General features: G+C 42.9%; 1 protein-coding gene across 1 annotated transcript in view; it reads right to left on the reverse strand.

Moving 5' to 3' along the window:
• The window catches only part of afap1 (actin filament associated protein 1), a 61,487-nt gene extending 57,035 nt beyond the window's left edge, over nucleotides 1–4,452 (reverse strand). The window contains exon 1 of the mRNA XM_071905939.2: nucleotides 4,174–4,452. Within this exon, the coding sequence (XP_071762040.2) occupies nucleotides 4,174–4,210 (37 nt within the window). The 5' untranslated portion in view covers nucleotides 4,211–4,452. The remainder of the gene's footprint in view (nucleotides 1–4,173) is intronic.
• Nucleotides 4,453–24,428: the final 19,976 nt, after the last annotated feature.

The raw sequence follows: 24,428 nt of genomic DNA on the forward strand, positions 1-24,428 counted from the left end.
ACCCCTATCCTGGCACGCCACCATTGGAGCTTTGGCCTTGTAATCCTAAAAGCTTCGTCCAAGACAGACAGACAGGCTAACAAGCTAACAGGCTCATCCTATTACAACAATAAGCCTATTAAAGACGCCTGGTGAGGCTCATCAGAAATGATCCTCACTTAATGGACCCAATTACCAAGGTAGCCATCAATGCCAAGACTAAATAAGAGTATTTCAACTGTTAGTCTTCCATTTTGAGGCAGGAATCCAAAGGTAAATGTTTGGTTGACGATGTTAAATCAGTAGGCTTCATGCCAGTTGCGTTTAAGCCATATGAAACTGTGCTATTTGGCATGCAGCAGGGTTCTGCTGAAATGTGCTCAAGCTTGGCCCGCGATCGCAATCCTTCTCTCTGTGTTTTTCCAGATGGATATTGACACAGGGGGAAGGCCGCGAGGGCTATGATTAGTCGCCCCGAAATTAAAGTCTCTGTTCCCGCATGCCAGCTCACTGACAGGCCGGCTTTGGAGGGGAAGGAGAGAGAGATTACAAAGTCATTTCTCTTCATCTCTCCTCTCCACTTCTGGGATCCGTCTTCCCCCGCCGCTGAAAAGGAGGGGTTCCCAAGTCTCTCTGACACATGAAAGCTTTTAAACTTCAATCATCATTGGGGGAATGGGGTTCTGAATGAGAGAGGGAAAGGAACCCCCTAGTCTAAAGCAGAACCAAATGGGCCAAGTGGGCCAGAACGGTGACACCATGTACCCGTTCTACCCACATCACACACACCCCAATTAATTGCAAACCGACTCAGGGTTTCCGTGAGGAAAGCTACAATAATAAATGGCCATAAACACTTTAACACTTTGTGCAGTTTTGCCCCCCGAACATGGCACCTCGTAAGTGCGAGAGTTCTTGAGTGGGGACTTGCTGAAAGGGACCCCTAACCCTGCCAAACTAACTGTGTTGCAAGCCGACCCCCACCAGCTAGAGTCAACAGGCAGGGAAAAGCAAACTCAGGTCCAATGTAGGATTAGACCGATTAGACATCGGCCAGTCAGTATCATGCACCTCCGATATGATGGATATGATGCAGTTCGTTTGATTATAAATGTATTGTAAAATTGATCAATATTAGTCTGGTTGTCTATGGGAAGCCCTTAACCCGAACTGATTCGAATGTAACATTGGATTGCCACACTAGTACGCAGGAATATGTTTTTACTATTAATATTATTATTATTAGCCTGGGACCCAGGCTAGTTTCAGAGGCTTTTCCACCCTGGCAAGTATAAAATTCAGGGGAGTAACACTGAATAGTCCTACTTGTAATGTTTTGGGCATGGAAATGGTCAAATATGAAAATATTGAATATTGCCACAAAATATTGTCTATTGGCAGCAGTGATATAGATCAAATATCAATTAGTCTACATTTTCAGAAAAGTTTTAATCCGTGTTTTTTCCCCTTACAAGACCCTATCCTAATCCGTTTACCATGAATTTACCCCATGAAATTAATCTCAGCCTTAACAGGTGGGAAAACCGTGTTAAGGTGCTCCACCCTCCACTACATACCTGGATATCGGTCTTCTAAAACCCATATCAGTCGAACCCTCGTTCAAATCTTCCCCCCCAGGCCAAAACACACTCTGCTACATTCTCGTGTGCCGCTGAGATGTGATTACAACCTTCTACACAATGGATGTCTGTCAGGACCTCACCAAATGCCGGGCAGGGAAGCATCGCTGGGCCACCTGATACCCTGCAGCTGCCAGCAGAGGTCCTGTTATTGTAGGACTCCATTCACTGCTACGAGGAGGAGAAACTAGAGATATGGAGCACTTGTGTTGTCGTTCCAGGATCATGTTAGGAAACCTCTGGCTGCATTCTGGAGTTTGCCCAAGCTTGACCTGGACTGTGTAATATTTGACTGGGCACTGGCAGCGTTACTTGAGTTGGGAAATATGAGAGAAAGTAAGCTACGTTGTTGAAAAGCAATGTTTCAAGTTACTTCGGGGCACTGATGCAGTGGCAAATAAAAAAGCGGGTGAACTATGACCTCCAGATAAACTCTGACAATAAAAAGGCGGTCAGGCGGAGTTTAGGTGGTTTAGTGTATTGGAAGTGCAGTGTCAAGAGTTTGTATCATTTGAAAACTAGGCCATATGAAGAAAAAACACCAAAACCACCATGTTTATACAGTGAGAGGGTCAGCCAACCCTGTGCAGTACAGAGTGTAGCTCCAACTCGGAAGCTAGGGGAAGGGAAGGGTTTCTCACCAGCCCACTTTCCATCACCTCCGCCTGTCATCACTTGCTCTGAGTTCTGAGTGAACTGTAGAACATAATACAAGTGTTGTCGACATATCTTTCTGTTTCGGCTACACAGCCATGAAAGAGAATTGATTCTAGGTCACAAAACGCTACCAGGTCAGGAATTATGTCACAACATTGTTACGTCAAAAAGATACAGTTAGCATAAAGTTACGATAAAGTAACGTTAGCTAGCAAGCTAACATTAGCACCCGCCAACTTTCTGCGAGTCTCCTTCATGCAGCAAATTTTGAAAATGCCAAAGAGTTTCTGTGCACCTTTCGGTAGACTATAAATACACAAAGCTCTCCAAAAAGAGATATAAAATATATGCTTACATGCTAATATGCAACAGGCTTTTGCTAGCTGTAGTAGCCAGTTAGCATTAGCCGCTAAAGTGGATTTTAACAGTCATGCATTTGTTTCTCAAAATTAACAGCAAAATATGCGACAGGCGACAAGACAAAGATGTCGCAGTTGCTGTCAGGATACAGGAAAAGTTATGACAGCTTCAAAAGAAAGAGAAAACGTGAGGTGCTGTTCTGTTTCTGTCTTTCTATGGGAGAATATTTTTGCATAACTTTGGACTTTTTCTGAAACATTAAGATTCATTCTTCAATTTGGAATGCATAATCCATCAAACAACACTTTTTGTCAGTAAAATGTCAACTTTTATATTTGGTTTGCCTGTTATTCCCACAATCTAACCCTTCCACCAAAATACACTGTGGTGGCAACTAGCCAGCAGTGTGAAGAAACAATTCTAAAAGTTGAAATTCCATTAAAACAAGCGCTGCTTTATGTATGGGATGTATATGCTGAATGGAAGACAAGCTCCTAAAGATTCAAAAAAGGTCCTGAGTCTCATTTTATGAGGCATGTATTTTCTGCGATAAGCAAAGCCACATTAAATTGCCAGATGATTGAATGGAGTTTGGCGTGAAGTTCTCTCCATACTGGAGATAGACACTTGACATCCAACCACAACCCTAATGACACTGTCAGGAGCCAGCAGTCTTTCCACAGTCTCTCTCTCTCTCTCCCTCTCTCTCTCTCTCTTGAGAGGAAACTCATGAGTTGCTTTTCATAACCGTTGCTCATTTGATGGGTTTGTGTGTGAAATGCAGGCATGGCACATATAGGCAAATTTCTGAAGTCAACACAATGACATTTTATTTCTAGGGAAATTGTTACAAAATATCAGCTGGGAATTGCGTGGATGGTGTGTGCTTCTCAGAACAAGGTTAAGAGGTTAAGGTAGACTAATGCAATATTCTGTGTGTGTGTGTGTGTGTGTGTGTGTGTGTGTGTGTGTGTGTGTGTGTGTGTGTGTGTGTTCGCCAAGATGTGATGATGCAAGTCTAGTCTAGGCACTATCTGGGTGATCCATAAGCGACCATTCCCCTACCAATATAAACAACAATAAGGACACTATACAAAGATCACAGAAAAATGTGTAGAATGCCTATAGGAATATTTTGGGATTACTATAGTGATGCAAAAACACATAAAACATACCTTAAAGTACAATAAGGTTACTATAAACTCACTATAGATTACCAAAGAGACACTGTAAGTCCCTATAGGAATACCATAGGAATAGCATAGAAGTAGAAGGTAGAAGGTAGAAGTAGAAGACTAAACTTACGATATGAGTATCAGAGACCCGTTTAAAGCCTCTATATGAGTATTATAGGGATGTCATAGTGATGAATAGACGATAAACCTCCATAAAGTGCAATAAGGTCACTATAAACTCACTTTTGAATATCAGACACTCACTTTAAGCCCCTACAGTAGGCTACTACTATAACGGAATACTATAGGAATATTATAGTGATATTTCGTGTAAAGACAAAACGCCTCGTTAAGACACTCACCCCTGCTGGAAGTGAACAGAATCGGGTCGCTCCTCATCGTGGAGTCAAACTCATCTAATCCGCCCGACAACGTACACACACACACAGGGGCAGGCGCGTGCCCAACGGCTCCCCGGTAGCAGTAAAATCCGCCCGGTTCCCCAGCCAGAGAGACTTTGTGCCGCTTCAAGCCTCCCGTTTCAACCTCCAGTTATTCCTTTTCTACCGACCCGACCGGCGGTACGTCTCCCTTTTCCTTTCAAACTCTTTCTACGGATCTTTCTCCTCCTCCTCTTTCCTTTTCCCTTCCTTCCTCCTCCTCGCTCTCGCTCTCGCTCTCTCTCTCCCTATGTCGCTCTATCGCTCTCGCAAGCTGCCTGCATGGATAGTTATGCTGCTTTCAAGTGCTGTCCGGAAATATCGCGATTCCGAGTTGGGTGCATGAGAAGTGGTAAATACGACTGGGAAAGTGGTAAATACGACTGGGAAAGTGGGAATTTTCCAAAGCACTATTCAAACTCGTTTAGTTTTATCAGGGGAAGTCCTGCTGGGTTAAAATTACAAATGCTGTTGGCAATAATTACAATTACAGGACCTCCTCCAGTAGTGTGAACAGGGCTTTATGATATCTGAATTGCTGAGATGTGACATTTAGTGGGTAGAGAGCATGGAAGTATCAACAAGTGATGGTAAAAGTATTTTTTTATTTTATTTTTAGGCTATATTTATTTTTTGGTATTTTTTGTAAATATTTAGCGATTATAGGCTATGTTTCTATTTTCACTCTTTATTTAAAATTTTTTAACAATTAAATAGTAGCCTACTAAATTGATGAAAAATTATAATGGTGATAATAGCAATAATAGATAATACTAGTAATAACAAATGAATAAATTAATTAAAACATCAATTCATGACTGTCATTCTTCATTCTGCCACGGCAGCACAAAGTTTCTTAAATAAACAATACCAACAAGAAAATACATTTGTACTAGGGCTCATGCATTTTGTTATTATTTCCCTCCAAAAACACTTGAATCAGCCTCAAGTCATATTTGCTCTGACGCAGGGGTTTACGAGGCACGCATGAAGGCAGCATTTCTCCTCCTCCTTCCTTTTCCTTTCCCTCCTCCTCCCCTTCTCTGCCTGCATGGACAGTTTGTGGAGAAACAGAGCAGCTCTCTGCTTGTTTCTGCAGCCTGTCAGGGGTTTTGACAGTGGGACAGTGGAAGGCTATAGAGGCCAGACCCTTATGAACTTAATACCATAGAAAATCCCATAATGTACAATAATATCACTATAAACTCTCTATAGAGTACCACAGATACACTGTAAGTCTTCACAGGAATATTATGATACCATAGGAGATAAAAATACCATAATGTACAATAAGGTTACTGTGCGCTCACTATTGAGCACCACAGAAACACTATACGTCCCTACAGGAATAGGCCAATTATAGTAATATTACAGTGATTTGTCCTTAGGGGACGGCGCTTTAATAATATCTGCCATTCTATCTTTCTCCCCTGAACTGGTCGTGCTGAAAGGTGAGCCAGGACATTATTCTCTCTCTCTGTCTCTCTCTCTCTCTCTCCACCCCCGGTTCCCTCCCTCGGTCTCGTGTTCTGGACTGAAAAAGTGCAGTCGAGGAGAAGAAGAAAAAAAAAAACACAGCGTCGAATAGCCCTGGCCTAACCCCCCCACCACCACCACCACCACCTCCACCACCGCCGCCGCCACCTCCTCCTCCTTTTTCTCCGGCGGCAGATGGGATATTGAACTCAGGCTGGCTGTTTCTTGCCCCTGGGGATGAGGGGGAATCGGCGGCTTATGGTAATGGAGGGTAATTAGGGAAGCGGGCCTCTCTCTCTCTTTCTCTCTCTCTCTCTCTCTCTTCCTCTCTCTCTCTCTTCCCTTCTCTTAAGTGGTTTAACCTCCAAATACCGTAGCAAACGCCAGCCATGACCATTCTGAAGGAGAGATCGAGGCTACAGGGATGGGGCCACTAACCTTCACCCATCAAGGCCCCACATGATTGAGAACTGAATTATGTACTTTTACATTGTTCTTATCTAGAGTGACTTCTAAGGAGTGCAACAGTAGAATAAGCTTAAATTCCTATTCCACCAAAAATAACAAGCAACCAATAGGAAAGAGTGCAAAGGTCAGATATTACAATAGTCCTGTGACAATCACACAAGAGAGATACAGGGCATTTTCTACCATTTCTGTCATTTGTGTAATCAAAGCTGCCCTAGGCAATTTTGCACATTAGCGGCCCCAACTGGCAGTGAGAGGTAACTGTTTGAATTTGGAGGACTTCACTACCCAGAAATCCTGTAAGGTGATGTCAGTAAACTGTGTGGAGAAGATTTAATTCGGCCAGATAGAGTGAATCTGCAGCGTCTCAGTTAGTGGAGATGGGACACTCTTCTCTGTTGCAGCCACACTTCTTCATTTAGACTGATAAGACGGCTGTATTTTTACATAAAAGTCCTACCTAGTGCAGCTTTAAAGCTTTGTTGGAGCATAAATGAGTGTTCATGTAGACCCATCTGCACTCTAGCTTGCCGTACTATAGCAGCCCATGGCCTTGCGTGTACTTTTTTTTAGCAGCAAAGAGCCTTGAGTCGAGCAAAACGGGCATTAAGAGGCCACACACACACATTGCGGTCGGAGTCAATTGCGTCGGACAAGCCTGTCAAAACAAACGGCGGTCTAATCCGAACCCAGAAAACCCTCCAGATTTTATCTCCATTAAAACTCACTTTGCCAGTCTGGAAAAAAAGAAAACAAGTCGAGACAAACACGCAGGCCGCGAAACACAAGAGGCAGGTTGGGTTCGGGGTGTTTTTTGGCGCTGTGCGGGACAGATGACCCTAAAGTGGGTTAATTGCAGTGAAGAAATCCAGTGGGAGGATTGCCGGTGGAGCCATCAGACTCTTATCATGGTGAAATGTGGAGGAGTGTGTGTGAGTGTGTGTGTGTGTTGAAATGATGTGACCGTGATGAAAGGACGGATGGATTACGCTGATTCTATTGTAGCAGATGTGGAAAAGCTGTGTGTTGTAACGTTCACTGTAGTCTTCATTCAGTGTATTCAGTACCCTTATTTGTGTGTGTGTGTGTGTGTGTGTGCGTTTGCACACTTAAGCTGCAATGTGTGTGCGGTCCCGGTGACCTCTGATATCAGAGAGTTGCTGGCTTGGCTCTGCTGTATAAAAGTCAACAGTGACATCAGTGTTTGGAGATTAAATCTAATAGAGATTGAGACACTGTAATAACTTGGACCCTTCAACCTGTCATGTTGTTCAGACACCCGCTGAGTACACACACACACACACACACACAATCGCGGTCCAACTCATGCTGGCTATGAGCTGAAGTTCCCTCTGGGACAATGGTGGTTTTCATTTGAACTGATATCACCCCGCCTCAAACTAGGTGTTACCACATTGTGGAAGTACTGGATTACAGTTACTGTCATGACTGTAACCTGGCAGCTTTTGTACATACTTGTACTAAAGACCTAAGTATTATACTTTGATACATTTTAAAACGCATCCATTACAGAGTGTAAATGTTATGTTTGTCCATACATCATCGTAATCATGTTGAATGAGTTTGTTCATGCTTTACTTTGTTTATGCATTTGGTTTTCTTTTTTCAGCACAAGGAATCTACTTTTTTCTGTCCTCTTGTCTTTTTTGCATTGCAAAGGAAAGATCATATGCAACTACATATTCTCTGTGGTAAACAAGTAATTTTTGCTCTGCATTTTCAATGAGCAACCTCTTATTTAGCAAAGTAACAGTACTTCTACTTGATTTGGATATTTTGGTACTCTTTTCACTCCATACCCTATGTTTTTACATATAACGTGTTTAAATTACATCGTCATCTGCTGAGATCCTCCTGTGTGACACGGAAAGCCTTACCCAAAGAGCTCGCGATAAGGTCAAGATTAACAACTTAAACCCATTTAATCGACAATAACAATAACAATTGGAGAAGTTGGACTGATATTGGGTTTTTGGAGGCCGATACCGAACCAAATAGACCTAGTAGACCAAGATAGAGTCACATATCAGGAAACAGACTTGGAATAAATAACCTTCCCTCTTCCCCTCCTCCTCCAGTTTGCCCTTATTGAATTAAGACACATAGCTTGGGTTTGGAGACAAGGCGAGCCTTGTCACTGGTGGAGCGTGATGCTGTCAGGGGCTGATGGGAAACCAGAGACGCGGGGTCACACCAAACTCTGACAAACACACTGTCAAACTGCAGCACGGCAGCATGGGGGTGGAGGGAGCCGAGGTGGAACTGACTGAATGTGTGGTGTGTGTGTGTTTATGTAGAGGTGGGCATGCATGTGTGTGAGCAAAAGAGAGATGTTGACATGGATAGTGGGTGATAGAGTATATTGACAGTAACCAGTGTGCTTGACTTTCTGTGGGTGGAAGAATTCCCTCTACTTTGATGAGAAATGGTACAAAAGTTGTGGTACAAAAGTCGTGGTACATATAACTGTTGAAGCAGGTATTCCAAGTGAAGCACATACAACAGGTAGACAGAGATGGAGGAGGAAGAGGAGAAACAGACACAAGGCTCAAGAAAGAGAGAAACACCAGAGAGTCTGTTTGAAAGACGTGTGTGTGTGTGTGTGTGTGTGTGTGTGTGTGAGTGTGTGTGTGTGAGTGTCTATGAAAGAGTATTTGTCCAGGGTGTTGCCACAGGGGTCACTGCAGGTGTCGGGGCTAAGTAGTGGAGCAGTGCATTATGGGATACCTAATGCCACCCCTCTCACTCCGCCTCACCCAGCTGTGTCAATGGGCTAACTGGTCAGCGATGTGGACTAAGACTAACTCACCCTGACTAAGGCCATCTGCTGTGTGTGTGTGTGTGTGTGTGTGTGTGTGTGTGTGTGAGTCTGTGTGTGTACAAGCTTCTATGAACAAAGAAAGGGGATATGAGAGCATGAGTGTGCGTATGTGTGTGCGTGTGTGTGTGTGTGTGTGTGTGTGTGTGTGTGTGTGTTAGCCAGCCTGTTTTGATTCTGTGAGTTTCCCCCCTTTCCCAGAAGAGACTGGTATTCAAGGCACGCCTGTCAAAACAGCAGCCAACCTGCCCACCTCTCAGCACGCACGCACGCACACACACACACACACACACACACACACACACATGCACATGCACACACACACACCTGTGACAAGCAAAATAGGGTGGAGAAACTCATAAGGGAGGGGGTTCTGGATTTCACTGTGTACGTGCGTATGTGTGTGTGTGTGTGTGTGTGTGTGCAAGTGTCTTCTAGCTGCAGCCTGACATTATCCAAACAGTGTAGTAATGGGTTGTTTAAGAGGTATTGAAGTGTTGGAGTGATTGCTTCCTCACACAGGGAGTCAGTCTGGACTCTTGAAAGGTAAGCCGCTGTGCTGCAAGGTCAAAGTTTGCCACGTGTGCCCCAACCTGGCAACCCCCACCGGTTTCCCTCTCTGTTTACCGAGTGTAACTCACTCCCCTCCAAGTGCAGCCTGTTCCCTCTTCCCCCATGGGCAGAAAGGTTGGGAAGGTTGGGAGTTCAACCCAACCTGGCAACCCCCGATGATTTCCAACCCCCAAGAAGTGAAGAGTTCGGGGTTTCAGAGGCCGCTCCCGAGAGGTGCAGAGGCTGCCATGTTCGCCCGACCTGGCAACCGTCTGGCCCCATAGACGGGAACTGTCATTTCTTTGAACGGGGCCCGAAATGGGGGTGCAAAGGTCGTCAGAGTCGAAGCCGAGAGAGGCGAGGCTGTAACTGATGTGTCCTTTTAAAGTGCCGTGAATCGACTGGAACGGAGCATGCTTCCCATCAGCAACAAATGTTGACAGCTCAGATGTTTTGGGGGGTCAAACCACTGACCTGAGAGGATCATAAAATGTAACGTGCCAGTTCGTTACACTCAGTTCAAATCTTTACACTGAGAATGTGAATATTATAGGCATTATAAGTGCTGTGAGTGCATGATAATTATTAGAATCAGAGCTGATATGTGCAAAAAAAATAGGGGTTTGAATACTTTATAGGTCAACTGTATAATTCATAACATGATATGAAATTGAATGCGAGTTCCTGATGTTTGTCTGATGATTATATTGTAAGGAAACTTGACCTGTGTTTCTAATTACATTATAATCTGCTTCTCATTGCGCAAAATTGTTAACAAAAACCCTGACAGATAAATCTCCAAAGTCCAGAAACAAAATGCTTTTTCCCCAAAGTTCAGGCGTGTCGACAACGCTGACGAGCTGGAATGTGGGTGAGGATGGGAGGAATTCCTCTGGATCCCCAGACCGCCTGCTGGCTGCGGTACAACAGGCTGCAGTGTATCACCCCCCCCAACCCCCAACCCCCCACCTCCACCCCACCCCCCAAATCAAACACACAGCGTTGTTTTCCGAACGAATCCGGTAGCAAGCGTGCAATCACTCAGTAATGTGTGTGTGTGTGTGTGTGTTTTTTAATCTGGCCTGTGCCTGTTCCCCATATGGGACAGGCAGACACAATCCAGGATTACAAATTAGGTGGATAGGAAATACCCCCCCTACACACACACACACACACACACCATCCAATTTGGTTTAATGTACTAATGTACTTTGCACCAAACCTGGGCTTTGCCAACAGAAGGGGAAAAACAGGAAAATACCCGCATTGAAATGCAGATTTTTCCAGCTGGTTTTGTTTGCTTGATCTCTACAGTATGCATTTTTGCGTGTGTCCATACATATGTATCGTATGTTCATGTGTCTGCATGCACATGTGTGTAACCGTACAGTCACACTGTACAGATGTTTCGCATCACGTTAATGCCGTACGACCCACGGGCAAACCAGTCAATGTTTTTTTACGCTTGTAAGAGAGCAGAAACGAAACGAAAGTACCTGAGATCAACAGCTCAGAGAGACGCCGGGAAACCAGTCCGGTCTCAACTGGGCTTCAAATCACCAGGATAGCAATGTAAACAGTATGATTGCACACACGCACACACACACACACGCATACGCTGCAGGCTCACCTTTCCTACCAGGAAGTGTATGAGGGATGCTGACGTCAACCTATTATAAATCTAAGGTCGCAGTGCGTCACAGTCTAGAACCGAGCCAGCTCTAATGTCCAGGTCTGGAAGTCACATCATCATTATCATCATCATCTTCACTAGTGTGTGTGTGTGTGTGTGTGTGTGTGTGTGTGTGTGTGTGTGTGCGTGCATGTGCATGTGTGTGCAGCCATGAAGGCTTGAGAGTGTATGACTGCTTTTGTGTGCTCTTGTACGCACGTGTATACGGTGTGTATATGTGTGTGTGTGCATGTGTGTGTGTGTGTGTGTGTGCATGTGAAAGTACAGTATGTGTGTGTACGTGCAACAGTGTGTCTCTGCCAGTGTCGCGTCAATGTGACATTCTATCTGCTCATACAGCGCTTTTATTTTGAAAGAGGAGCAGAGGGGAAAGACATCTGGACCAGATTCATATATATACAATATGCAGAAGTATAGCTTTGGTATTTTTTCACGATTTGCACAAATGTAAACAAAAACTCAGCTGAAACTACAATGCAACCACAAACTACCACCAGACACACACAGTGCTTTACAGGAAGACATAAAAACAAGAATAGTAAATACATATTGGGGCAATAAAAATAGGAAACACAATGGAGAAAATAGGTTTAAAGATGAATTAATACATATGTAAAATTAAATGAAAAAAAATAAGATTAAAGGTTACAGTTATGTACTTTTCAGAGTGTCACTTTGCCTTTTTTTAATTGAACATGATGATTGCCCATGTGGATTGTCATTAATTTTATGATGTTTCACCAACCTCAACATCAAACCTCAACCTCAAAAAGTGTGAAAAATAATGACAATTAAGCTTTAATTGTCATTATTTTTCACACTTTTTGAGGTTGAACCATCAAGCCAGCCATGGAGAATTGAATCTCAGCAATATCTGAGATTGGATGCTACCATCGGATGCAATGCAAAGTGAAGGCAATGCAGGACTGGAGCAGCTTTCAATGGTTTTTCAGTTATGTTGGGGACGTTTTAGGGCGTATACCATTTGCTGTGGGCGAGGCCAGCGGTGAGATGGGTTGTGGCTATCAAGCAAATAGCAAAAACACCAATGGTGGAAAGCAGTAAGAAAATAAAGTGCAGCGAAGCTAAAGGTACACCAGACAAAGCCTGTTTTTTATTGCAGATTGGCTGCATTCGCTATCTGCTTCTTCAATGCCTGTGGTGGCTTGACAGACGTGTTGGGGCAGGAACTTGACCAACTGAGAGGGAAGAGGGACTAACTTTCTGTTTCATAAGTCACATAATTGTAGCTGTGAGATGATTCTTGTATCCGGATTGTGTCTACATCTTTCCTACATTTTTGTTTTTCCTTCGCAAAACGCAGAATGTCATGCATGCCACTTCTTGTCCTAATATATCTGTCTTTAAAAACTGGCAGTAAACACCTCATCTCACATGTTCCCCATGCATGAGTCATGCCAATCCAGTGCTTCATGGTTGGATCCGTGCACAAAATGTAATATAGTGTCTATACATGGATTGGAGACTCATTGCATTTAGACTTTGTTGTTAATGTGGCCAAATGAATCTCTGACCACATAAAGAGGTGGTTTGTGTGCACTGACACCTGGATTTAATGTGTTTTGATTACAATCTAATCACCCAGAGTGCATGTTAATACAGGTGGAAAGGGGATCAAAGATTTCAAAAAATGCATCCCATCCGTGGCTGATGTCTGATGGTTGTAGGGGAGCTTGGGGGTAAGGAGTATTTCCCTATGAAAGGGGGAGTTGTTGCATAATTTGATACCTCTGTCTCTGTCCGAGTACAGCAACATATGGAGCCGTGGCCACATTCCAAACTGAAAAAGATGTCGGCAGACCGGCGAGGGAAACTAGGTCAAGAAAGGAACCGGGTCTTTTTTACAGTAAGTTCCTCGAAGGCATCCAACAGTTTGAGCTATGGGGGGGCGGGGGGGTGCTGTTTTGTGTGTGTGTGTGTGTGTGTGTGTGTGTGTGTGTGTGATGTCATGTCCTTGCATATATGAGTCCGTGTGTAAATGTGCATCTGTTTGTGTGTGTATGTGAATGCATCTGCTTGCACTGTATGTAGCTATGTGAATGTGGGTGTATGTGCATTTGTGCTTGTTTCCATATGTTTAAGATGTTAAACATGTGTGTGCACATGTTTGTGTGTGTGAGTGACTGCTACATTGGAGTGGCCACCAGTATCAGACTGTGGTTGTGCTGGGCAGCTCCCAGTGTGAATGTGTGTGAATGTGAAACAGGCCGGTGCTGGAAAAGAAGTCTCTCTACATAAATAAAGGTTTAAAAAATAAGCAGTCGCATCACTTCACACTAGATTAATTAATGCAATGAGGAAGAAGCAGTTAAACCTATTACGTCTTCTCCATCCTTCTCTTATTAGCCTTTACCCCAGTATATTTCACTCACACACACATTAAGGCTCTGAGCTGGATCATTCATCAGTCGACGCCTATTGGAACCAGATGCAGTGATCAGATAGAGGGACATAGGGACTGGATTAGAAGTAGTGGACTGATATATCAGATGCACAAATATGTTTTATAGTATTTTAAAATATATATATATTATTATGGATTTCAATGGAGAGTTTTATGGTGTAAATGCTGTTTCAGAGGCTTTTCAATCCTGACAAGAATAACATTTTAGATTTTTTTAGCATGGAAATGGTCAAATTTAAAGATATGGAATACTGGCTCAGAATATCAGTGATCGGCAGCTTTAATCCTAAAAATATTGGTAATCGGCCTTTAAAAATCCTATCAGTCAAACCCTAATAGGAAGTCTTACAGACTACAGACAAACAGACAAACTCTCAGCCACTGCTTACTTTGCTGCGGGTTAAAAATCTCAGGGGAGAGCAGCATGAGCGCTTCCCAAAGTGTCAGATGGGTTCAGGCAATGGCAACAGATGAAGGACGCTGATGGAATAGTGGAAAGCGGTTGCTCAAGTTTGTCTGCAGAGTCGAGCGCGAGAGTCATCGCCACACAAGGACTCACATGAAACTGATTTAGTGCGTTTCTATAATGTTTGCAGTTCAGTAGATGGAAAACATCCCCCGTATGTTTCTAAAGTAAAGTTGGTTTTCGTCAAAGTTCGAGCATTCTGCTGTCATGCTTGTTCTTAAAGGATAAATTCAGGGATTTTGGACCTATATATATAATTTGTCTCTTACATACCTGTAGTAGTTGGACCCACAGAGAATATTGGCTCCCGAATCAGCTGTCGGTTGAAACAGCGAGCTCTGTTCTCGACTTGCTTTGCCTGTAATACCGGCTATGAGGTGAAAGGAAATCTGTTTCAATGTCCGGCCTTTAGAGTCTGTACTTTATTTCACATGACTCTTGCCTTTTTTCTCTTAAATCCTCCTTTGTCTTCACCAGCTGAATGCTCAACGCTTCCGAAACAGATGCAGTCCTTCCCTGCCTTTACTTTCAATATAGAGATTATTATGTTTTCAACCTTTATTAATCCTATGAAAGTCCTATACTCTTTTTTCACATTCATACAACCCCACATTAATGTAATGTAACACACATGCACACACAGAAAGGGAGAGCGTAATTGTCATAACTAGAAGAGAATAACTTAATACCTCAGCAAAGCCTATAATGATACACAGGATGCTCTCTCTCTCTCTCTCTCTCTCTCTCTCTCTCTTTCTCTCTCTCTGTCTATGTCTCTCTCTCATTTGAGCCTCGGCAGCTTTTTCCAATGGAAATTTAAATGAATTGAGGTTTAAAGCAGCTTTGCAACTTCACATATATCCCCAAGTATCTTTCCATCTTTCCTCCGCCGCTTCTCCTTTCCATCTCTTCTACCCTCATCCCTCCGTCCTCTCGCCTTCCCATCATGCTTCCTTCGTCTCTTCCTCCCTCCATTCCTTCCTTCCATCTCTTCTTCCTCCACTTAGTGATATCAGTTGTTGTTTTCACAGCTCCCAGTAAGGCCATAATGACAACTACTACTACTGCTACTACTACTACCACTAGTAATAATGATAATACTAATAAACTTCATGTACATAGCACTTATCTAAAAGTAGAGTTTACAAAGTGCTTTGAAGGAAGAAAACAGGAATAGTAAAATATAAAGGAGATGACAATTTTACCCATCCTCCCCTCTTTCCTACGTCCAGTCATCCTTCACTGAACCATCTGGCCTTGCAGGAGTCCTGGTGTGTGTGTGTGTGTGTGTGTGTGTGTGTGTGTGTGTGTGTGGGACTAGTTAAGAGACATAATAACGCATCTGCTCCTGTTTGCAACAGCCACCACACTTTACTTGGTTTGTGCACAAGGCCCAAGCACAATTACAGCCCCAATAGGGATGCTATTAAAAATGTATGAGCTAGTGGACAGACCGGCTGTCATTAAATCAGAGATCCATAGAGAACACAGGGCTTGGAGGATTGACACACTGACCCTTATTGAACCCACTCAGATCAATGGCAAGACCAAGGAAATACCTTTGACTTTTGTGAATACGGTGAAGTTGACATCAGGTCTGGTATATTTCTCATAGACTGCAATTCTAAACTGTATCCCATTGGAAACGATTTTATATTAGTTTTTGAAAATGTAAATGAAACCTATTTGTAAATTAAAGCCTTGTGGTTTTGAATCTAGATTATTTACTGCGTTGTTTGCTCCAGCACTTTAGCATGCACTAAATGTTAAAGTGTTAGCATGGAGCCAACTATCACTTAGCATAGTGTATGCTAAAGTGTTAGCATGAACCCTACTATCATTCAACATAGTTATGCTAAAGTGTTAGAATGAAGCCTCCTATCACTCAACATAGTGTATGCTAAAGTGTTAGCATGAAGCCGACTATCACTCAACATAGTGTATGCTAAAGTGTTAGCATGGAGTGCAATGGGACAATATCCCAAAAACTTAAGTTGCAAAACACTGTGTGTGTGTGTGTGTGTGTGTGTGTGTGTGTGTGTCATATTGCAACAGCTTTTTACTTTATAGAGTAGCTAAGCAGCCTTCCACTGGTGCAGGGGGATATGGTCTGTGTGTGTGTGTGTGTGTGTGTGTGTGTGTGTGTGTGTGTGTGCGTGTGTGTGGGAGGGGCAGGGGGGGCATGTATATGTGTGTTTCAGGGGCCCGTGTCACCATATTTCAACAAAGGAAACCCAGACTTCATGCACCATCGTTAATTACACTGTATATCCGCTTGGGACTACAGAGTGAGAGAGAGAGATGTCAGAATGTTCTCTCTCACCTCCTGCCATAGCCTGATTTTGTGTATTTGTGTGTGTATATATGTGTGACGGCTTTGTAATCCAATACTGTATGCTGTTGTAACTGACCTTACTATAACTCCAAAAGGGTTAATGGAGGGAAGAGAAATGGTATATTTCACTGAAATTAATAATAACCAACATTTTCACATAAATAGTCGTTTTCGTTCTCATGATTGAGACATAAACAAGCACATTGAAGCCTATCGTCAGTTACTGTAATGGTTTCTATGTATTTGTGTGTGTGTGTGTGTGTGTGTACGTATGCACACTCAGAGCAGGAGCTTGATTAAGCTTGATGCACACACGCACACACACACACACACACACACACACAGTGTCACTGGTGTGAACAGAGGGTCAATTAGTGGGTTAATTAAGGAGGCTTGTTTAAAATTTCCTGTCTGCTGCCTGATGATAGCCTTCTTTATGTAGACCCCAGGGCAAACACACACACACTCACACACACACACACACACACCTACACCACACCAACACACACCTCTACACACACACACTTCGCCCCTGAGCCTCCCTTCACTGCTGCAAAGAGGAAACTGACTAAGTTTCTTGGGTTTTGATACTATCCATTTACACTCCCCATGCTGTCTGTTTTCACCATTAGCTCAGGTAAAATACAACAAGCTATAAAATGATTTGTAACAGCAGTAAAGGCGGTATCACAATAGCTAAGGTGCAAAGGGTTGACCAAGATTTACGAGTTGGGGGTTAAGGGTTTTTTTCAGTCAGGTGCTGAAAGATAAAGGCTGCTTTGTGGGGGGAGGTGGAGGTTCAGGGATGTTTTGAGGGGAGAGTTGGAGGTTTAGGGTTACTTAAAGAGGGGGTAGATGGAGGGTTAAGGTTATTTGAGGGAGAGTTGAGGGTTTGCTCGAGTCCCAGGTCAGTCTCAAGTCTTGAGGCACAAGACTTAAAACAATTTTGAGGGCTAGTTGGAAGTTAAGAGCTTTTTTCTGTGTCGTAAAACCAGAAAGAAAATCCCAGTGGCAGAATGAAGGCTGGAGCCGGCGACCTTTAACCCTGCGTATCGTGCTTTGACCTCAAGCACACACTCTTCCGACGCTTCCACGCTTGACTTCCACACACACTCTTTGCCTCACCTCCAGCTGTGCAGGGAGCATGGGCGTCTGCATATATGTGTGTGTGTGTGTGTGTGTGTATGTACGTCCATTACTCTGAAAGCTGTCCCATTGAGAGCGTAAATCAATATCAAGGAACGTTCATTTCAAGTAAGGAAACAGGAAGACATTTTAGCACCAGGAAAGCATTCAACAATCACTGTAGTTGCTCTATTTATCTATTTAACTGCACTAAATATTTCCCCATAAGAGAATTATGTATTACCCAAACTTTGGTGATATTTCCCAAGTGACAAAGACAAATCTAGATCAGTTAAACCATAATACTTCTGGAAAAAAAACTCCTGTAATCTCTGAAAGATATGTATTGTTTTTGATTCATTTTCTTCTGCTAAAATCCATCTATAAATATTACATGCATGTATCAACTTGCTTTTACTTGCATGCTGTACATTTTATAATAATATCCACGAGTGCTTTGGCAAGTATACTTGTCATGCTAATAAAATCTGAGTTATCATTGGTAAAACAGCCACAAAACAAAGGGAGAGAGACAGAAAAAAACATAGGGAATGACAGAAAGGGAGGAAGGGGTGGAAACTGAATGGAGTCAAACTGTACTGTTGACATTTCTCTCTTTTCAGCAGGCTGACACTCATCTGTCCACCCCACCCCACCCCCCTTCCCCGCTTGACTGGGTAATTGTTTTGATGGACGGCTCGTCTCTGTCACCTAGTAATTACAGGTGGGTGGGACCCAGGCCTGTCATGTCAGCCTAACGAAACTTTGATCTTGTTGGAACGGTTTCGCTTTTTTCCTAACCTCCATTGTGTGAGTGAGTGAGAGAGAGAGAGAGAGAGAGAGAGAGAGAGAGAGAGAGAGAGGGAGAGAGAGAAAAACTAGGGTGCTGAATCCCATTTTAAAGACTAGAGGTTAACCGTCCTGGGTCCCGTCAATTGTTGGTGTGAAAATGCACATGCTTTACTCCAACAGGAAAAACTTTTGAAGGGATTGTCTGATTGTTTTGCTGTAAATGCCAGAACAAACTACACTTCTGGCCTGTTAAAATGGCATATTGTTTGTGCAGCTACGATGACGAGATCAATCCAAATCAGGCCCATTAAAGTCGCACAGTGTGTGGATGAGTTGCCGATTTCCCCCCAAGTGATCTGGTTGGCCTCCCTGCCAGTGAGAAAGCTTTGTCTGACAGTAAGCACTGACTTCACTAAACAAGGCAGAGACATCTGGAGACAGACTTTCAGAAGCGCACTTGGAGAAAAGACGCTCAAAAAAAAAAAAATACACTGTTATGGAAGCCCTTCAGATGGTGGTAGAATCAGTTTCCAGATTCCATTCCATCACACAATGATCAGAGATATATAGGCGTGTAAATGAGTAACAGCAACAAGGGCACTGCAGAGTACGACCGCCTATGCAGAAGCCACTGTATGATCAGTTACAAGACAGCTGACAGGGCCTCTTCCAACCCCAGTAAAATGCTTCAGTAGATGAGAAGATGGTAGCTAGAAAGGTCAGGATCTCACTGAAAGGCTGGCTACAAATCAGATTTCTCAATTTACAGTGGCAAGTCAACATTTCCAGCTGGAACTGGACTTGGAACTGGACTATGAACAAAACAACTTTTTGGACACAGCTGCTATCTGTTCTGTGATAAGTTCTACACCGGTCAAGTATGGTCCAGAGACCTACTGTATCATGATGGAAGAAGAAATCCACCAACTACCTAAGTGAATGCACTTACAAACAGATCAACAAGACGGTTTTGAATCTAGAGGATTATTTACTGACTTGACACTGGCTCCTATACTTCCATGGTAACGCAAAAGTGAGAAAATTAGAACTTTTGGCAGCTCAATGGTAAGCCATTTTAAATGATATGCTGCAAAATCTGTCAGTTTGTTGTCACGGGTCCCCAAGAGGGTTTAAGCGGTGGACCTTTACTCTTTGTGAAATGGAAAGATCAAAGAGATGGGTCATTCACACAGTGCTCTCTGGAGAGGCTGTCAGCTGGAGAGACAAATCAGTCAATATTCCAACTCTAGTGATGGAAAACAAGCACAAGGTGGGTGTGAATATATCAAACCAGCTCATCCAGTATTACTCAGGTCTAGTCTATACTAATCCGGATAAATTTGGCTTTTTTTGGCCTTCCATCCACACTAAAATGGCGTTTTCGACCAGAAATGGCGTAAAGCGGCCAGGCCAATTGGCCTGAGCATGTGGGCGCATGCCCATGGACGAAATTAGACATTTTGGGCAGTTCACTGGACAGGGGACTTTTAGAAAACACTAGTGTGGACAGAAAACTTTCAACACGAAAACGGCATTTTGAAATTTACCCGGATTAGTGTGGACTAGGCCTCAGTGACACCAAGACAACTAAATGGTACAGAACGCTATTGTACTATTTTGTTGATATTACAATTCCAAAATGCTGCATCCCCCACAAGGAGTTGTGAGGTTAAATTAATGCGTTAGTGACACACAAGCTGTTCATGCTGCACCTACACCCATATCAGAACTGAGCAAGCAAGGCTCCCAGGTGATGCAATGCACCCTCTGGCGGCCATATTGGAGGTCCTCAGCTTATAGACAACCCAGACTCTGTACAGCTGGTTGCGTTTCTAAACCTACAACTTGTCTCAACAGAATTCAGTAGACATTGATAAATCTAATTTTGTATGTAAATAATGTTTGCTTGTTTTCTAGCTAACCATAGTATCAGCTAACCATCACCGTCTTCTTGTAAACCCATCTAGTTTGCTGTTACAAGCTAAAATTAATGGCTGGCAATTGCATGCTAACGTTAGCACTGGTTTCTAAAATGCTTGCTAAAGTTAGCTTTTTGGCTAGTTAGTTAGCAAACTCAGCTAAAAACGAGCTTTGTATTGTACTGGGGAAATACATTTTCCCTAAAGCTGTGAAAGAGCTGGGGTGAAAAATAAGGAGAAAAATTGTGTTTGGAAAATTTTGTGTGTTCTGAATAAATTTTTTATTATTAAAATTATTTTTTTAAAAATCATTAGCCTAAATGTATTATCGTGTTATTTCTGATCACCGCATGGAATTTAAGTGGTACTGACCATTTAGCTGAGCGTGCCGAAAAGATTCACGATCACGATTCATTCTACGATCAAAAACAGCTTCACTATGTGAGGTCAAATGTAAGCTTATGAAAAACAGAGTTTTAGGGTTAGGGTTAATTCCCATTTTAGGCTAAGGGGATAAATCCCATTTTAATGACTATGTGGATAAATCTCATTAAAAGACTATGGAGTTGAATCCCAATGAGATTTAACCCCACTAGGGGGTTAAATCTCATTTTAAAGACTAGTAGGGTTTTGATATATTCAGGAGCTCCTACAATGACTCTAATTGTTTGTTTTAAGCCAATTCCAGAGCTAAACTGAGAGGTATCAGGCTCACCCTAAACTGTTGGAGTTATAAGATACATTCCAGATACACACACACACACACACACAAACACAAGCTCTGCACTGGATCAACATTGCCTGGCCGCCTACGCAGAGGATATGACATCACGGCTTAAGTTTTCTGTGTGTGTGTGTGTGTGCGTGTGTGTGTGTTTGTGTGTGTGTATGTTTGTGTGCACACGCGGATGTATGAGCATGTATCACATTCATTTGGATGAGAATGAGGTCACTGGACCCCTGCCTCTAGGCCCAAATGAATGCAAGCTACAGCTGTAGACTCACACTGCAAAAAAATATCCATTTTACCAAGTCACTTAATCTAATACTGAACATTAAAATCTTATTTTTCATAAAGCAAGTGAAAAAGTGAGATAATCCCACTTGTTTCCAATGCAAATCAACTTATTTGAAGAGTTTTCTTGGATGAAGCATATTTCCTTGATACTTGTCGAGTGATCTGGCTTATAGTGAGAAAACTCCTGAAACAAATGGAGCTGCATTGGAAACCAGTTGAATTATCTCACCCCATCGGTCATCACTTGACTCGACTTTAAGCCTGAATATGAGACTGAGTCATTTAAGACGATGATTTAAGATTTTTTTGCAGTGCGCCGAGGAGGCACGGGGACTTGAGTCAGCGCTATATAAAAGCCATATGCTTCAGCAATGTGGTCGGTGGATGCCGGGGATGGGATGAAACGCTGTGACCTCATCTCTTCCACTGAGTCCAAGGGGGAAGACGGAGGGAGGAGGAGGTGGGAGAGAGAGAGAGAGAGAGAAAGCCTGGAAAGCGAAGGATGTTTCGTCATGCTGTACAAAGCAGCGGCTGCCCCAGCTTACTGTCAGTTGGTATTTATAGTATAGACTGTTGCTGGCAGTCGTGTGCATGTGTGTATTGGAGTTGAATACACATACAATCTCATCTAAGTGCACACTCAGATATACAGACTCACAAACTCACATACATATACATACACGAAACACATAGTCACACACATACACACACATATTTCACCAGACTTGGCATGCAGGTAGGAAACCGAACATGGACGGTTATCCAACTTGTAACCGACTAGGACCAAGCAGTGTGTGTGTGTGTGTGTGTGTGTGTGTGTGTGTGCGTGTGTGTGAGCGAGTGGGCGGGCAGCGCCACACTCCATTGGCTGCAAAGTGGTCAGAGCGGGTTCGGTCTAGCCAACCAGAGTTTGCCACCAAATCATGCCTACGCTTCCTGTTTGGGCACCGGTCTGAGCAGTTCATACACGCAAAGGAATATTTTTAGCAATGGTTCAACTTCCAGTTTCAATAGCATCACTCACGTTATAATAAAAATAACAATACTATCACTCACTTTATAATAATAAAATCATAACAACATGCCTATTATTTATTGTAATTACTAAATATATGTATTGTGAAAGTATTGTGATTATTATTATTATTACTGAAATATTTCTTATTTATTAATTAATGTGTAATAATATTTTTTACTTTTTTCAGTTAAGGAGTATCAGGGGATTTTCCAAATGAAGCGAAGCCTGCAAAGCTAGTTCTGGCAACTGACTACACATCGCAACTCATGTCCAACGCCATAATTTCTCATACATACCTGTAATAGTTGGATATTTTGACATTTGGACTCATTGTTAGCAGGAAGAGGCAATGGAGCTCGCTGTTTCAACCGACAGCTGACTCTGGAGCCAATATTATTATTATCTGCGGGTCCATGTACGACAGGTATGGAACAGACTGCCGATTACTGCTGCTACAGTTACTGCTGCTGCTCACCATACCAACGTTTCATCATCCCCACCTCCACCCAGCATCCACCTGTAGGCTCTGATTGCTAGGTTCCCCCCAGGGGGAAAGTTCCCTATTGTTGTCAGACTGAAATGGGTGACTTTACAGGAATATAGCAGAATGTATTTTACAACTTGTGTCAGAAACTGAAACCAGACTGAAAAACCACACCAGAACAATGGAAAGAAAGACTGTAATACAGTTCAAAAGGCAATCTCTCTTTCTTTCTCTCTCGCCCTCCTCTCTTGCTCCAAACACACACCCACACACACACTATCTCTCTCCCCTTTCCCTTTCTTCCCAGAAATACAGAGAAAACAAACACTGGTTTGAAGCTGAAATCTAATCTTAAACACTTTTCTTTCTCTGTAAAATTGTAATGGAAGTCATCTAAATAACTAAATAGCTACCGCACTGCACTGGAACATCAAAGACAGCAGAGAAAACCCACATAAGAGCCTGGACCATGTTGAGGACAAACCAGAAGTCCATATGATTCATGTTAGGAAAACCAAATGTTCGGCTATGAAACACTATATGATCCATGGCTTAAGCTCCTATGCTGCTTCTTATTGCTCAAACCTCACTCGGTCTCCCTTGGCTCTAAATTACAGAATAAGAACAAGCTATATAAAGGGGATTTATTAAAGAGTTATTTCAGAAACGCGAAACACGTCTCGCTCTCACACAAGGCTTTGGCCGGCCTATAGGAACATGCATTACTCTGGCAGAACCATTGCAGATGGACATGAAACGAGGCACTACTTTGTCGAGGAGTCGAATATGTTTGCAAAAATTTACTTTTTTTGAAATTGGAAATGATTGATTCCATTCCTGTCGTGCCAAAATTTGTATATCCCAAAAATGTGTTTTCCCTGGCAGTGTGTCCTCGCTTTGTCCTCAGTGTGTGTTGTTGTTTCACCATTGCACAAGAAAATTATTACGGGGGAAGTGTACTTAATAACTCATAAGCTGCGCTCAGAATAGTTGCGTTCATAACTCATTCACTCAGTCACTTCCCTATGCAGTGTGTCATATAGTGAATTATATGGCCAACGACCGAACAAAGTTTTGGACACTACATTAAACATCATTGCTTCAATAAAAATGCACCGGATATTGGCGTGACGCACTTGGACGACCCTGCATCTCATACACAAACCAAGCACTCATGACAGCGGGTTGAAATGTACTCAGGTAGTATTGATTTTGCGAAGTTTTTAATATTAAATTACAAACAAATTGTTGAAAGTCCAATCATGTGCAAGTGTGGTTTTGTGAGGTATGGTGCTGTCTCCTAATGGTGGCAAGCTGTTTTAATTTAGCAAACAATAATTTTGTGAGCTAACGTTAGCTAGCTCACAAGCTAGCGACTAGGTAGCTATACTCTTCTCCTTCGGTAAGACACGATTGCATTGCATAGTGGTGACTCAGACCATGGCCAAGGCCCAGACTCAGGCCAAGGCCAAGGACTGGGCCAAGGCCTGGACTCAAACCCAGGCCAAGGCCCAGACTCAGGCCAAGGCCAAGGACCAGGCCCAGACTCAGACCCAGGCCATGGCCC

This window comes from Centroberyx gerrardi, chromosome 23 (genome assembly GCF_048128805.1).
Source record: "Centroberyx gerrardi isolate f3 chromosome 23, fCenGer3.hap1.cur.20231027, whole genome shotgun sequence".
NCBI lineage: Eukaryota > Metazoa > Chordata > Actinopteri > Beryciformes > Berycidae > Centroberyx > Centroberyx gerrardi.